This window comes from Takifugu flavidus, chromosome 15 (genome assembly GCF_003711565.1).
Source record: "Takifugu flavidus isolate HTHZ2018 chromosome 15, ASM371156v2, whole genome shotgun sequence".
NCBI lineage: Eukaryota > Metazoa > Chordata > Actinopteri > Tetraodontiformes > Tetraodontidae > Takifugu > Takifugu flavidus.
Window position 1 is genome coordinate 6,010,655 of NC_079534.1, and position 16,233 is coordinate 6,026,887.

A 16,233-nucleotide genomic window follows, 5' to 3' on the forward strand; every position below is an offset into this window, starting at 1 on the left:
CTTGGACGACTTCGGGTCAAAGGCAGGCCGGAATCGCCTCCTGTGAGGCCCAATCAGGATCAATAACAACGGGGCCTTCGACATGTACACACACCACAGGGGAGCGTGGATACCTGAGTGTGTGCCTGTGCATGTGCGTGTGTGTTCCCTCGCTTGATTTCATTTACCATTAAAAGAGTTTATTAGCCTTTGATGCATTCATGTCGTTTTTATTTTTCTACACATTTATTGATGCTTTCAAACTCGGGCTGAATATAAATGTGTCTACAGTTTCAAATAAAACAAAGCTGACATCCTGCTCTCAAATTGGTTGGTTCTAATTAGGGTCCAAAGCTCCATGTAATAGTCAGAACCGAGCCACATTCCTTTGTCATTACATTGTAACTGATCTTCGGAGAGTGTGCGCGCGGGCTCGGGCCGCTTCAACCTCTGGGTGACCCCACATGATCTCGGTTTACCAAGCTGTGACTCACTCTTTGGAATCGGCTTCAATGGCGGGATGGCGGAGAGGAGTTTATGAGGAACACGCGCTTTCCATTTGCGCCACACCTTGACGACGTTTAACTGACTGGCAGCGGAACGGGGCCGTGCGGGAGCGCAGAAACGCGGGCGGCAGGAGGAGGAACGAAGGGAAGGAGTTTTAAACCCAATTTTTCTTTCGCGAGGTCGTATATGCGCAATTAAATCAGGGAGGTCAGAGGTGAGTCTGGGGTGACACCGCAGGCCTAATTTGAACTATCCGCTCCCAGGTTGTGCCGGTCCCCGAGGGCATGTGCGGAGATGTTTCCTCTCCTTCCCTCGTAATTAAATCTGTGTGTCATCCTCCTCCGCCCCGCAGACGCGCGGATCCCCATCGAGCCCGGCGACGCGCAGCAGATCAGCGCTGCGTGAATTATACGCGGGGTTTAGGTCACAATGTTTGCCTCATCAGTATGACACGACAGCCCAAAGTTATAGAGGTAAAAACAACCCCAAAACACACGCACGCGTGCACGCTCAGAGTTCTACCGCAGCAAATCGAACGAACACATGACAACTTGCGCAACCTGAGGGGAAGACGCGGGGAAAGCTGTTATGATAAATAGCTGGTTTGTATTCCCGCAGGAAAACACAAAACTAAATCTAAAAGTCACCTGTGCGTGACCGGTGCGGCATGTCCATCATTTGAAATGATTCGTTTTGGGTGAAAACACGGGCTTGTTTTTAAATAGGACGAATTGGGCAAAAAAGGGTGTTCTTATGGTCAAACTTTACGTAAATGGACCTGTCTGCTTTATTGTCATCAACAGAAAAAAGTATCCAAAAATACTTGCTGCTGTTCAAAATAACATAGGCTATAGAGTATATACTTTAAAAAAAAAGACATTTAAATGATAAAATCTGCTTATGATCACAAATAAGTCACATTAGCTTATCTGTCTTCATGCATACCCCTGGGTTAAAAGGCCTTTTTATAATTGGAAGAATAAATAAATCAGTTCTTCGTGTGGCGAAATGGCGAATGAAGCTGTGACTGTACCGCCCCCTGGTGGTCACGATGGCGCTAGCACTAAAAAGACTCCCATTATTGGACTGTTGTCGCCATCTACAGGTCGGCCTGAGGTACTGTTTCAACAGGAATGATTGCTTTTACCAGTGCACCTCTGATTGAGGAGTTAATGAAGCTCCCATATTATCATTAGATTTGTTTATTATATTTATAAGTCAGTGTAGTCTGAAATTGAGAATATGATGTATAAAATTGAATTAATAATACGTTTATTTTCCAAAATTAAACGAGTAAACCATTAAGTTACAGTAATATATTGTGGTTATCTCATAAAGACAGGGGAAATAACAATGATAAAAATAACAAACAATCAAATTAGAAGACTTAGTTGATAATTGTTTTTCTTTAAAGATTTGGCAATATTTGCTTTAAGCAACCAAGTGTACTTTAGGTTTTGGTAAATCCATATTGTTACTGTTTGGCTGTTACCGCAACATTTCTGTAATTCAGTTATCAATTGGATTCAAATTGAATAATCATTTTCAATTATGCACAGTTCAGATTAATTAATTAAAAAAGGCATCTTTACTTACCGCTGTTCAGCAGCGATTTTCAATTTTTCTTAGTAAAACTTTTCAATTTATGTGCAATTTAGCAGTCGTATTATCACTTCTACTCCTCACGACTATGTAAAATCTAAGCATCGCTGCCTCCTGCTGTTAAAATGCCGTCACTGCACCATCATATCTGGTGCTGCTATTTTAATGACAGGAAATACACTCAAAATGAAAAATGAACAATTTGGCTCTTTTTCTTTCCAGGATAATTCACTTTTAAGTAGGACGCAGCTAAATTCAAGCTTGTATGCCATAAATCTTTAATTATTGCCATCATTAAAACAATTTGCCATTACGAAGCACATTATCTGTTCATTAGAGTTCATTTTACAGAATCAGTTTTGGAAAAAAAAAACAACCTGTGTATGACAAAAAAATGGCTTCATTTTATTTAAAATGCTCATAAAGCTTCTCACCCTCAACAATAGCAGGTTGAGGCAATCGAGACAGATTTTAAAAGTGCACTTGGTCATCAGATTTAGAATGATCTCTCTATATGAGTTGAGGATCCATCCATCCATCCATCCATCCATCCATCCATCCATCCATCCATCCATCCATCCATCCATCCATCCATCCAATGTGATGACTTAAAGCTGCATTTGAAGTGATCATTTACTCGACATGGGTTTTTTTCTTCCGTTTAGCATGTACGGCCATTACGCTGCAAATTACAATATGCACACAGGGATTCAACGGCTTTGAGAATAAATAGACGGTAAACAAAACCCTCCAGATATTTCAGTGAGATGGGCTAATTTTCCCGAAACCCACAAAGTTGATCTCGTCAAGACAAGTCAGAAAACTTTGTGATGATGGGCTGTCAGCTTCCAAACCTCGGTCCCTCCCTCACGTCTGTGTGTAAAATCTAAACTCTCCAGCTGGCTCCAAACTCGCGGACGTTGCGGGCGAGCGTGCCATCTGGCTTCATCCAGTCGTTGTGCCTCTGCTGGTCAAAGTTCCCACACAGACCTCCCACCTTCCTCCTATATATGCGTGGCAGAGTGATCTCTGTGGAAACCAAGCATGAAACCCAAAAGAAACTGTTGGACGCCACATTTGAGGTCAACTGTAAGTCCATTACACCCTTAAACAAGGCTAAACGAGGTTACCTGCGGCGCCATGTCCATCAAACTTCACCAAGAGACCGAAGTCGGACTTCAGGTAGATGCGAGATGAGCGTTGGTAGATTTTCAGACCGGCAGATGGTGAAACGGGAGGTTTGATATTCCTTCCATCCACCTAAGAGAGGACAGAGGAGCTCATTTTGCCTGTGCCTGTTGACACCATACAGGTACCTGGAAGGCCACAACTAGGGAATGAGCCTGCACCCATGGTACACCCACGATGCACCCCATGGTACACCCATGGTACACTCATGGTGCATCCCATGGTACAGTCATGGTGCATCCCATGGTACACCCATGGTGCACCCATGGTACACCCATGGTACACCCATGGTACACCCATGGTACACTCATGGTGCATCCCATGGTACACCCATGGTGCACCTATGGTACACCCATGGTACACCCACGGTACACCCACGGTACACCCACGGTACACCCATGGTGCACCACTGTACACATTCAAGTGAAGAAGCACATCGATCAAAGTTCTGCCAGTACTTACGACCAGCCCCCGGTTCTTCTTGAACTCCACGGTGTGGTTGTACACTCGGATCTTGAGCTCGTGCAGCCTGTGGCGCCCGTCTTGCTCGTTGCTGTCCTCCTCTTCGTCATCATCTTCATCACTATCTCTGCGATCGCGCTCTTCTTCACTGCTGTCGTCGCCGTCGTGGATTTGTGCATAGATGCCCTCCACATAAACATCCTGGAAGTTCTGTGGCAAGTTTTTGGACCTGACCAGCACGTAGGAGTGCTCGCCTTCGAAGCCATACTTCAACTCATCAAAGGTCGAGTACTTGGAGTCTCTGGTTATGGTACAATCCCCGAACCCTGCCGAGACGCATGGTGCAGTTCATAAACCATGACAAGACGTCTGCTACAGGTGCAGGCGGAGACTGATCGTACCTGTGGGCTGGCAGTAATAATCCCCCTCTTGATTCGGGAGGCAGACGGCGTCGTCGTCGCATCCATCTTCATCATCGCACTCAATCTCACCCACCCCGTCTTCTTCCTCACACTCACATTTCTGCCTGCAGTGACTGGTGTACCACTCTTCATCGAACTGGGGGAGACAAACGATCATCACGGGGGGGGTTAGAAAGGCTCTCCGGAACAGGCCGGTGTTGGGGAGTGTCTCCCTAGTCACCTGGTGTTTGTGGCCATTCTCGTCCACACAGCCACACTGTCCAATAGGGACACACACACTGCCCTTCTGCACAAAGCCGTCATTGCACACACATCCTGGGTTACATGCCTCAATCTGGATGCAGTGTGGGGGACCGTTCAGGTGTGTGCATGTGGGAGTGCAGGCAGGGACACAAGGGGAGTAATGACTGTTGGGGGGACACAGTGGTGCTACAAAAATAGACCAAAGAGTTAGGGTACGCAGCGAGGTAAACAGGTTAATAAACAGGTCCATACAATTTAGAATTATCATTGGTGTGTTTTTACAGTGTCAATTCAGGAGACACGAAAGAAAAGAAATGAACTTGTTGATTGTGGTGGGTTGATTGTGTTACAGCTATTGTTCCAAGATCAGCTGTGGTTGGAGGTTGTGTTGCACCTGTTGTTGCTGGTTCAGCTGTTGTTGCTGGCTCAGCGGTGGTTGGAGGTTGGGTTGCACCTGTTGTTGCTGGTTCAGCAGTAGTTGGAGGTTGTGTTGCACCTGTTGTTGTTGGCTCAGCTGTTGTTGCTGGTTCAGCAGTAGTTGGAGGGCGTGGTGCACCTGTTGTTGTTGGCTCAGCTGTTGTTGCTGGTTCAGCAGTAGTTGGAGGTGTGGTGTACCTGTTGTTGTTGGCTCAGCTGTTGTTGCTGGTTCAGCAGTAGTTGGAGGGCGTGGTGTACCTGTTGTTGTTGGCTCAGCTGTTGTTGCTGGTTCAGCAGTAGTTGGAGGTTGTGGTGCACCTGTTGTTGTTGGCTCAGCTGTTGTTGCTGGTTCAGCAGTAGTTGGAGGTTGTGGTGTACCTGTTGTTGTTGGCTCTAGCTGTTGTTGCTGGTTCAGCAGTAGTTGGAGGTTGTGGTGCACCTGTTGTTGTTGGCTCAGCTGTTGTTGCTGGTTCAGCAGTAGTTGGAGGGCGTGGTGTACCTGTTGTTGTTGGCTCAGCTGTTGTTGCTGGTTCAGCAGTAGTTGGAGGGCGTGGTGTACCTGTTGTTGTTGGCTCAGCTGTTGTTGCTGGTTCAGCAGTAGTTGGAGGGCGTGGTGTACCTGTTGTTGTTGGCTCAGCTGTTGTTGCTGGTTCAGCAGTAGTTGGAGGGTGTGGTGCACCTGTTGTTGTTGGCTCAGGTGTTGTTGCTGGTTCAGCAGTAGTTGGAGGGCGTGGTGTACCTGTTGTTGTTGGCTCAGCTGTTGTTGCTGGTTCAGCAGTAGTTGGAGGGTGTGGTGCACCTGTTGTTGTTGGCTCAGCTGTTGTTGCTGGTTCAGCAGTAGTTGGAGGGTGTGGTGCACCTGTTGTTGTTGGCTCAGCTGTTGTTGCTGGTTCAGCAGTAGTTGGAGGGCGTGGTGCACCTGTTGTTGTTGGCTCAGCTGTTGTTGCTGGTTCAGCAGTAGTTGGAGGGCGTGGTGCACCTGTTGTTGTTGGCTCAGCTGTTGTTGTTGGCTCAGCTGTTGTTGCTGGTTCAGCAGTAGTTGGAGGGTGTGGTGCACCTGTTGTTGTTGGCTCAGCTGTTGTTGCTGGCTCAGCTGTAGTTTGAGCTTGTGTTGCACCTGTTGTTGCTGGCTCAGCAGTAGTTAGAGGTTGTGTTGCACCTGTTGTTGTTTCAGGCTGAGCTGAGGTTGTAGCAATTGTTGGCTCCACTGTAGCTTCTGTTGATGTCGGCATAGAGGTTGTGGCTGCTGGTGTTGGTTTATTCAGGTCTGTTAAATCAATCACAATCAAGAAAGCTGCATCAATGATTCATATCAGAATTAAAACAAACATCCCATGGAGGACAGATTCACCTGCGCACTCTCCATGATAAAGCTTTACATCATCTATGGCCACATCGGACTCTTCATTCGAGCCTCTTCGTCCCTCAAAGATGATCTGCACACAACAGACTTTGAGTTAAACTTCCTAGCAACAAATCAGACGGTGGCGTCTTCACTGGACTGTGACAGTGGAGGCGACCTGACCTGGAACACTCCAGTGGTTGTGAGCTCCACCTCAGCCAGACGCCACATATTTCCCTGGTCATTGGTCATTCTCCAAACATTACGAGCCAAATTGTTCTGGACCAAGTACACGTGGAGGCCCATCGTATCGGCTGAGCCGTACATGTGATACCAGAACTGCAGACACTTTGGCCCTGAGTTAGAACACTCGGCGCTGATCAGACGAGCCGTGTCCCCATGTGTCACGCTGCTGGCCTCGATGTAAAGATACCGACCACCTAAAAAGCACTGAAATGATTCACACTGTCTTCTTTCAACAACAACACAGGTGTTACCCGTAATCATGAATCTTGTGTTCACAGATATTTGTGCGTAAAGGGAACGAGCGTGTTACCCCCTGTGTGGTCAGCAGAGGGCCCCGTCATGGGGGTGGGGGTTGAACCGCTTTGCCACGTCCAGTCAAAAGCATCTGTGACCGTCTGACTCCAGCTACAGAGGTGTCTGTCAAAGTTACATTCAGCGTTGCACACTGGAAGAAAAGGATTTGTGAAATCAGCATCTGGCACAGCCTCGTTAACCTGTATTTAAGCCCATGTATAGGATGATTAGGGTTGACCCTGAAATTAACGTCTAACTACAATTAGGCCTCCTGTTGTTGAGTCAGTGGTCCAGAAAATCCGGTTTCCTGTGCACTCACCTAGTCGTGAAGGTGGCACATCCGCAGGTGTAGTAGGAAGCCAACTTTCAACTGCCATGGCTGGAAAACCTCCGAGATGAAGTGAGCGATAAACTGTTATAATCAGAGTAATCGGAAGTAACTTGCGTGCGAAGTTGGAGATAAAAATCACCTGTGCATGAGCCAGCGTGGATTGAAATGTCATCAATGGCGACATCCGATTCAGCATTAGAGCCTCGAATAGCTTCCACGATGATCTGGAGGATGAATAAATGGACGTCTGATCAGCATAACTGTATCGTAAGCATAATATTTTAACCGTCAGTTAAAAAAATAACTTAATAACATTTACTTTAAATGGAGCTGTCGCACCGATGTCGATTTGTGCCTGATGCCACATTGGGCCGCGGTTGTTCTTGGCCGACCAGACTTTGGTGGCTCTGTTGTCTTTGAGGAGGTAGATGTTGAGCGCCATCGCAGTCGCCGAACCGAACATGTGGTACCAGAATTCCAAGCAGAGCGGTCCGTTATACAGGCACGATGAGCTCAGGAGGCGGGCTGAATCTCCATGGGTTACGCTGTTTCCCTCAATGTACATGTAGAAACCAGCTGCAGAGACATATATCAAGATAAACTCGGAAAACGCTGACGCAGCACTTGTCACGTTCTAACGCTGAGAACTACCTCCGGTGGTGTGGTCCTGGTCCGGGCCGGTTAGGTCTGATGGGGTGGGTCCGGAATGTCTCGTCCAATCGAAACTGTCCTGAATAAGCTGCTCCCACCCACACAGATCGTTTTCAAAGTTGCAGTTTATGGGACAGACTGTGAAAAAGCAAATCACCACAAGAAGGATTTGATCAGAAGCCAATCGAGATGAATGAAGACCGGAGATGTGTACATCTGTAAAATGATGTCAGCCGATCCCAAACCCAGCATCGGCTGGCTTTGGGATCCATGCTGTCTCTTTCGTGGATGGACAGAATCAATGAGGAGGCAAATATCGGGTATCTATACATGAGATCATCTATAGTTTCACCGTTCTGGGCTCAAAAGGTGAAAAAAACACTTATAACTTGCACAGTAAAACTCGCTGAATGAGCGGAACCCAGCAGAGACACACGTCCAGGTCTCTCGTCCAGGTCTTTAGGCCTTTTCCTGGCAGCCTAAGCTGTTGTGTAATCAGCGCAATAAAAAGCAGCAGTTAAGAAGTGAAAGTGAGAGATAACCAAATGACTTAATCTAATTTCATACGCTAATGCATCACCCAATGTTATCTCGGTATCAGTGCCACAGGTTCATGCCGCGCATCCTCTCACCGATTAAGTTGGACCTCCCTTAATCTCACCATCGTTGCTATCTGCCAATTGGGACACTCCGTGCCAGCAAACTGGCTCTGCAGGACTTCAGGGATTCACACAGGCTGTGTTAGCATTAGCCATCTGTTCTTCATTAGATATCATTCAAAGGACCCCTCTCTTGCCTTTATTACTGTGATAAAACGTGGTGGACAACCCCCGCAGCACAATCACCATAAAATCCAAGTAGCTGTTTGCACTATCTTGTGATCAGCTTGGAGCTTAAGTGCAGACACTCCACAGTGATTACCTCTGGGAGAAAGGCACGCGATAAAACAATTATTAGCCAGCTTCACATCAATTAGCGACAGGCAGAGGAACAGTTGAAACTGGCCTGTAGATTAAAACAGAACTGTGGAGCATTGTTCCAGGTCAGCTCTTAAAGGCCCTGCCATTTAAAGGTCACCTCATCTTATCTAGAGTGAGTAAACTCAGGCCCCAGGAACCAGTTCCAGGGCGGTTTGTATAGCCTTTACCTAAAGAAACAGGTGGCAGACTCCTCATCCAGTCGCACGCTTCGCCACTGCGACACCGCAAACATATTAAACAAGGGGGCCAAACGACAAGCATGTCCTCTGGCTCTCTTGAAACACGGCGTTTATTGCGACAAATTTGAGTCCGTACAGTCTGAATGACGCCGAGCCACATCGCGTTTTCCTACCTGAGTCTTTCAGTGATGGATGAACGTCTTCGGCCCTGAGAAACAAAACATGTGCTTTGATCATTAACGGGTTTCTGCGGTCTTATGAGCTGAAATGATGTTGACTCTCACCTGCACCGACTCCCTGTCAGGGTTAGAACGAGCAGAGCCGCTGTGGCCGCCAAACCTCCGCGGAGTCCTGCGAGCATGGCTGATCTTTCCTTCTTTCCTTGTTAATAATCTCTCTCACCGTCGCCGCAGGTTCGCTTCTCTACTGCGGAGGATTCGGCCCTCTTTTGTCGTCCTCTGGGGGGATGCTTTACGCATTTATAGGCTCACCATCTAACCGGGTAACCGCGACAGTGGGCGGAGAGAGGGAAAATTGGGCTGGACCGGGTCTGGGGTGTAAAAATGTGCAAGTGATGACAGTAACTAATGCAGTTGCAGGGGGCAGCGAGAGGCAGAGCCAGGGTTTAGCATCAGGTTATTAAGGAAACATGCTAAGATACAGATGTACATCAAAAAAGATGTCATAAAACAGAGTTTCAGCTGAGCCCTTACTTAATATTTGTCATATTTCTGTCTCACATGTTGATTCTTCATACAATCTCCCCATCAGCCTCAGAACATTCTCTCATTGATATTGGCCTCTTTGGCGGCGTGGCTAACATGCAATAAATGTCTGAGCAGCTAATCCAGTATCTTGCTGTGGGCTGATTAGATAAAAATATATTACAAATATGAGTTACATCATTAGTTAATGTATGAAGAAGAACATTCCCTTCTGGACTGTTCCACCAATCACCGTGGTCCCAGCGGAGGGGGCAGCAGTTGTTGGAGGGAATATCAAAGCTCCAGGTTGTCTGAGAGAAGAACTAAGTGTTCTAGGAGCAGTTGTAGTCCTTCCTGTAGTTTTATGGATAAAGCATGAAAAGTAAATGAATTAATCAATAAATTAAAAGAACACAAAGAGTTGATGAAACCATTTGTTCGACACCCCCATGCTGAAGAACCTTTATCAGTATATCATTATATCATGTCCTGGTGGTCTCGAGGCTGACCAATCAGAGCTGCTCTCTCCGACCCACCGTCCAATCAGAGGCTCACAAATCTCGCCCCTCCTAAAATGTTGGCTTCTGCCGGTCAAGGCCTTTATTTTTGCCTTTGAAAAGGCACTATTATTACCTGGCCTAGCAATAGACCGCAGATTTCGACTCGTCAGACTTCGGCGCCTTGTGCAAACCACGTTGGTGTTGCGCAAACGAGCGCCTGACATTTTGACCCTGATATTGTAAACACTGGCTTTGAGTAGAGCCTTTCAGAGCGAGCACGCTGGATCTCAAGCACATACACTTTTACACTTGATGACCATTTCGACAATTCTTCTTCTTATCCGCTTATTGTAACCTTACTGTAGCTCATCGGTATGTGTCAACAAAGACGGGGCCCGAGCAAACCGACCATAACGAGGTGCGAGAGGAGCTCCAAAGTACTAAATAGTATGCTAATAATTTGAACACCAGAGAAACTCTGTTATCTGCGGAGATTAGGGCCTGATGTCTTGACCTTTTTATCTGTGTCTGTTTCGGTGGTGAAAGGTGTATGGAAAATATCGCAGGTGTAAAGTTACTCATAAACTGGTCCCCCAGGTGTGTCCAAACATGCTGTAGGAGGATTTTACCTGCCAAAAAGTGGCATCTGTAGAATCAGTCGGGATGATCCACTTCTGACTGGTTAATGAAGACTTAAATGCTGTGAAGCTTTCCATAATCTGGTCTGTTCCACACTTATGTATTAATCCACTGGAGTAAGACGCACATTCAGGAATTACTTTTGCTCGCCCTTCCGCCGGGCAGCAATTAAAAAGACCCATTAATGATCAACTTTGTCCAGAGAAAGCGGGAGAATGAGCAACAAAGGACTGAGAAAAAAGCAATTTGCTGGGCGCTTTTGCAAGGATCGCTGCTGACTCCACATGACCGGATCCATGCCCAGCAGTTAATAAGCTGCTGTTTGCTTTCTGAAACTCCCGTTGGCTCCTTTCACCTACCCGGCCGCGGGGACACCTGAGCAAACGCGGGCAGCAGAGGAATGTGGGTTTGAAAAAAAAAACGACCTTATCTTTTAATTTTTTTTTCTTACAAAGGCCCACTGTTGTGACCCACTTGCCTACAGAATCAATATTCCTCTCGGATATCAGCTAAAGCAGAGCCGTGTGCTGTGATCCATGTTTCATTCGTTCTGCAGCACCTCCCGCCAGTGTCATCCCATCAGATCGTTAGTGGGAATAATGACGACGATGGTGATGAGGAGGTTGCTGTTTGTCTGCACATCCGAAGCCGGAACCGATGTCCTCAGCAGGCTCAGCAGAAGGACAACCGGGAAGAAGCAGTTCCATTGGTTTGGTGAAGGAGAACTTCAGGTACTTCAGCAGTCAACTGAACTTTGGTGACATGAATTTATGTGCACGCGCTCCATCGTGTGCACATATTGTGGAGAGCATCTCATCCGTCCACAATGAAGATAAATCAGCTCTTCATTCCCGTGAGGTTGGACAGATGGAGACAAAATGGGAGCAGAAGCAAACACACCAACTCCACACGACATGAGGGAATATACACATTTTAAATTATAGGCTTTAAAAAAAATAAAAAAATAAACACAATTACTGGCAGTAAAGAAAGACGATGTGGCTTTATTGAATACAAAGCAGAATAGGTAAAGGGTGAAATAGAATCTTTTAATTATTCTCCAATAAAACAAGTCTATCAAAACAAATTAGGGCCTGCTGCGTAGCATCTGCTTAATATTCATTGAATTTTCTGCACTGGATTTCTTAATTTCACAGCCAAGAGTCAAACTTGTTAACATTTTATCCTCTCAGCACAACAGTGAACAAGCTGCTATGTAGACATAAACAAGGTCTGTCGCATTCCAACTGTTATTGTCAGATTCATGCTGTTCACACGGTATGTTCTAGTTTTGTTCTCCTTGTCATGTGACTTCCTGCCCTTCCTCTCTGTCCCTTCTTCCCGTTATGGTCCAGTGGAAAGTTTCCTCACTCTTGTGCATCGTTTTTTCTCCTTCTTCTGCACAGTTGCCTAACAGGTCATTTAATGAGTACAGGTGCTGCCCGTTCTGCTCAGGTAGGCTGGATTAATACTCTGTGTCACAGCCTTTTGTCAACAATCCTCCAAATCGACTAGAACCAGAGAGTGCGATGTGCTGGAACCCTTTATCAGGACTTAGGTAAGAGAAATGCTTTATAAAATAAAAAAAATCCTCAGCTTTCTTTAATTTCTTTCATGAGTAATTATTATTATTTATTTTTTTGGGGGGGGGGGGGGTGGTTGGTTATTCACTCTTTTCAAGCAGCTCTGTTGTTAACAGTTGTTTCATGCCGGTGGAGCAAAACCTTGGCGCCATCCGACCGTTCCGCCGGCAGGTGGCGCTCATTCTCCTCCTGAAAAACAAACCCAGGGCGCCACGTTTTTGCAGGTGTTCTACAAAACACGAGATTTTTCTTTTCCTTTCATGTGTAACCAGATCTAAAATATTTATATTTACCAGCACAGTGACGTCACACTTGGAGGTAAATGGCGCTTCGAGAAGTGACCCGGAAAACGATCAAATACATGTGAATTCAATTTCAGCAACAGCTGATCTGTCTCCAACGCAAGATAATTGCAATTTGTGAGATGCGATAAGAAATTATTAATTTTTTTTCTCCGTTGGAGGTTCAGCGATTGACTCGCTGATGAACTGGTGTAAAACCACAATAGTGGTGCAGCCAGTGGCCCAGTGGCCCATCTCCCCTCAATTAACTCCAGACTGCTCTCCATTACACGCTACAATGGGATGAGATGCAATTTCATCACCTCACACAGTCACATCGGTGATACTAATTGTTTTTCTCTTCATTTTCGTCGTTGCGGGGCGAGGGGGAAGGGAAGGGTCGGGGGTGGGCTTTTCTACGTTAACAGAGGTGGGGAATTAGTCAGCACAACCTTAGAAGGGCAGGGACTCGAAAAACTCGCAGACATTTAATTCTAAATCAAGCTAAAAGGTCAAGGAAGACGCGGAGAGGTAAACAGAGAGTGGCTGGAGTAAGTGACTGGTGTCAGGGGAAGAAAACACAGTCCCACGTTTTAGCAGTAAAAACCCTGAAAATCAATCCCGGCATACAAGGGTAGCAGATTAAAGAACTGCTGTCGTGTCCAAGCAAGCTCATAAAGATGGAAAAACGTCTTTCTGGACATGAGTTATGAGGGCCTGTGTGATCAAATTAAGACAATAACTCATTTAAACACAGTCTTTTTTTTGCTGCCGCAGGTGTCCGTCAGTCAAAGTCACGAAAACAAAAGGCACATTTTCGAGGGCGTAGAGGAGTAACAAAAGCTTTATCATGGTGTTGTCATTCAACAGCTGCCAACGAGGACGGGACGTGCTGTGTTGTTCATTTTCAGAGTTTGCAGTGAGACTGGCCTCCAAATGGGGCTTTTTCACTGTAACTGTGGATAGAACTGGATTTAGAATGTAATCAAACATCAGGGACGATGAAGAAAACCTCTGAAATACATGTTTTCTTTTTAAAAAAAAAAGACTCTTGTATACTTAAATCCCGCCAATATTGAATTCAGTTGTTGAATGTTAAAATAGTTCTAAAACTATTTTAAACCCAGCTTTAGCATGACCGTTAGCATCCCTGGAGGAAAAGCCGGCGAACTCGAGCTCCTTGAGTAAACCGATGATGTCATACCACAAATTAGGCAACGTTCGTGTCAAGAAACAAGGTCATTTTACATGGAGTAATCGTAGATGACAGGGTGAAGGACAACATGATTCTTCAGCTGCTTTATTAGCAACACGCAATTTCCTTTTCTTAACATAAACTTTTGGTTCTCTGTCAGAATTTGGACAGTTTTCCTTTCAGCATTAATGTTCTGCGAAACCCCTTAATGATGGCAGAGGACTGAACGTGAGAGAGGAGGAGGAAGCTGCCACAAGAGAAGAGAAGGCTTCTAATTAATAATGCATGAAGTCGTCCATATAAGAGGAGCATGGTGATGTCATCTGCAAGCGGCGTCGGTAAGACTTGGAGATGGAGGGAGGATTTGTCTTTATCAATAATGTAAAAAAAGAGCACACGTGAAATGAGATCAGCATTGTGTTTTTTGATGTTTCCCTCATCTTGGTCTTTCTTAGACAATACGCGCATTCCCCCCTCCTGGAGTCGCTGAAGCAGGAACTGAAATTGCTTCGCTAGCATCGATCGGGAATCTATTCTTGTCGCTAACCGGCTGAAACCAGTTAGCGACAAGAAGCTGGTCTCCACCCAAAAACTATAAAAATAACCTTTGTGAGGGCTGTCACTCCTCAACTCAGGTACACCTACAGGACTGGACGGGGGAGAAGCCAACTCAAAGAGAGAACGAGCGCTAAAAGGATGTGTAGACTCGGAGCAAAAAAGAGCCAAAGAATCAAAGGTTTCAAACATGAACTTGCGCTCTTTGTTCTAATTCTTAGTTGTGTCTCAAATTCTTTCTTTCTGTCACCTTTGAAACTGGTCAGAATGGGGATTCACACAAAAGGTTTCATTAAAAAGACGGTTTGAGGAGAAAACCTTTGGTGTTTCACTTTTCAGGCTAACGTGCATATATTCAAACAGCATTAGCCAAAGGAGGAATAACATTGTTTTTTTTTCCTGTCTCAGCAACCGAGGGGCTCTGACAAACCCTCCTTTGCTCTGACGAGCTGCCTTCGCCCGCAGCAACGAACGCATCCACCCTTTCTTTTTTCCCCCTTCCTTTTTCTTGTAACAGATAACGGCAAGCAGTGGCGTCCAAGGAGAAAAGACCGCATCTGAATGTCAACTGTCACGTATCAGAGAAGACACAAATGGCACAGCAAGTTTGTCAGAGTCATAAAGACACGCATTATCTCAGCGTGGAGCCGCTCTGATAAGAGAAACAAAAGCCATGGGAATTTTAATCATGATCCCAGGATTACAATCGAAAACTGAATGGCGTTGATTTGAATTTGCCCAGAAAGCAAAATGAACACAATTCACGAGAGATGCATGCGAAATAAGCATTGCAGGAGGTGTGTTGTAGTAATAAATGCGCTGCTTTATTTATGCAAATACTTGCTAAATTTTAATTACGTGCTCAGCCACCCCTTTAGTGTGTAACTAACTCTCTATGACCCCCCCCCCCCCCACCTCCACGGTTGCTGATGGTAACGATGTAATTATTGAGTTCAGTTGTCTCGGTGACCGTTGAGAGGCTGCTGGGCGGAAAAAGCCTCCAAAAACAGGAAATATTCGATGTAAAATACAGGATTATCACACTCCAGCGCTGCCAACAATGCTGATGTCAGAAAAGAGAATGAGCAACCCCAGGTTTCTGTGCGAACGGACCAGTTCTCATTATCTGTCCAGCTGTTTGAGGGCAGCATCTCCACGGTTGCAGCGGTCTGCTCTTTTCTTGCATCACGGTGACCACAGGAGCCGTGAAACAAACACACCGGTGGAGGTCTGGCCACCTTTCTGTGCACCGTGTGCGTTCCCCTGCCATGAAATAGTCATGTGACCCTGACGGTCGCGGGGGTGAGCGCTCACCTCGTCAATAAACAATCTGTGCAGACACAGTAGGGCAGTAGATCCGATTCATACAGCTATCACCATTCTCCCCTGAGGCCAAAGGGACCCCGGAGCTTTGTTTATCAAGCTGCCGGATCTCTCCCGTCTTCAGGAACATTTTGTACCTGCTCTATTGCAACCTGACAACAAGGACGGCGTTCACACCCATCATCCAGCCGCAAACACGTTGTGTTACCGAAGTGTGTGAGAACGGGAGAGGACACCAGCGCAGGTGGTTTAGCTGAAGAGTTCCTCCTCAGCCCGAGTCGTACCCCTGCACTTTTGTCCCCCCCACCTAAGCTTCATGATACCACGTTTTTCCTAAAAGCACATGAATCAGACCCTCGAGGGTTAGGGATTCATTTACAATGCTGCAATCTTGATGCATCAGCTTGACCGCATGACATAAACTATGCATGCAGGCATTACGTGTGCTGGGTCGGGGAGTCTAGTGAAGCTAGAAAACTTCTGGAGAACCGGGACTCTGAAAATAGTGAATAGTTTGGGAGGATCTGAGGATGTGGCATGTTCAAACTAGTGCAAGTACTGGTACAGATACTTCAGAGTCGGGGTTCCAAGGAGTACCCTGTTGTTTTTA

At 46.1% G+C, this 16,233-nt stretch overlaps 1 protein-coding gene and 1 long non-coding RNA gene across 4 annotated transcripts; one reads left to right on the forward strand and one right to left on the reverse strand.

Moving 5' to 3' along the window:
• Window positions 1–2,342: 2,342 nt before the first annotated feature.
• Window positions 2,343–9,325, reverse strand: LOC130539216 (zonadhesin-like). 3 transcript variants are annotated; one of them, XM_057057422.1, is made up of 16 exons: window positions 9,128–9,323; window positions 9,017–9,051; window positions 7,685–7,822; window positions 7,353–7,609; window positions 7,173–7,257; window positions 7,022–7,090; window positions 6,719–6,853; window positions 6,346–6,602; window positions 6,172–6,256; window positions 5,560–6,087; window positions 5,457–5,499; window positions 4,381–4,588; window positions 4,140–4,296; window positions 3,739–4,064; window positions 3,219–3,348; window positions 2,343–3,117 (listed from the first exon to the last, which is right to left on the reverse strand). In XM_057057422.1, exons 1-16 carry the CDS (start codon window positions 9,202–9,204, stop codon window positions 2,975–2,977), a joined length of 2,673 nt encoding a protein of 890 aa, XP_056913402.1. In that variant the 5' UTR covers window positions 9,205–9,323; the 3' UTR covers window positions 2,343–2,974. The 3 variants fall into 3 exon arrangements, with proteins under 3 accessions (XP_056913402.1, XP_056913401.1, XP_056913400.1); XM_057057421.1 differs by having other exon boundaries at window positions 5,457–6,087; window positions 7,022–7,081; window positions 9,128–9,325; XM_057057420.1 differs by having other exon boundaries at window positions 5,457–6,087.
• Window positions 9,326–12,048: 2,723 nt separating this feature from the next.
• Window positions 12,049–15,190, forward strand: LOC130539217 (uncharacterized). The gene is made up of 4 exons (XR_008954064.1): window positions 12,049–12,244; window positions 12,386–12,493; window positions 13,906–14,083; window positions 14,201–15,190. It is a non-coding gene; the product is annotated as an uncharacterized LOC130539217 (long non-coding RNA).
• The last annotated feature ends 1,043 nt before the right edge of the window (window positions 15,191–16,233 follow it).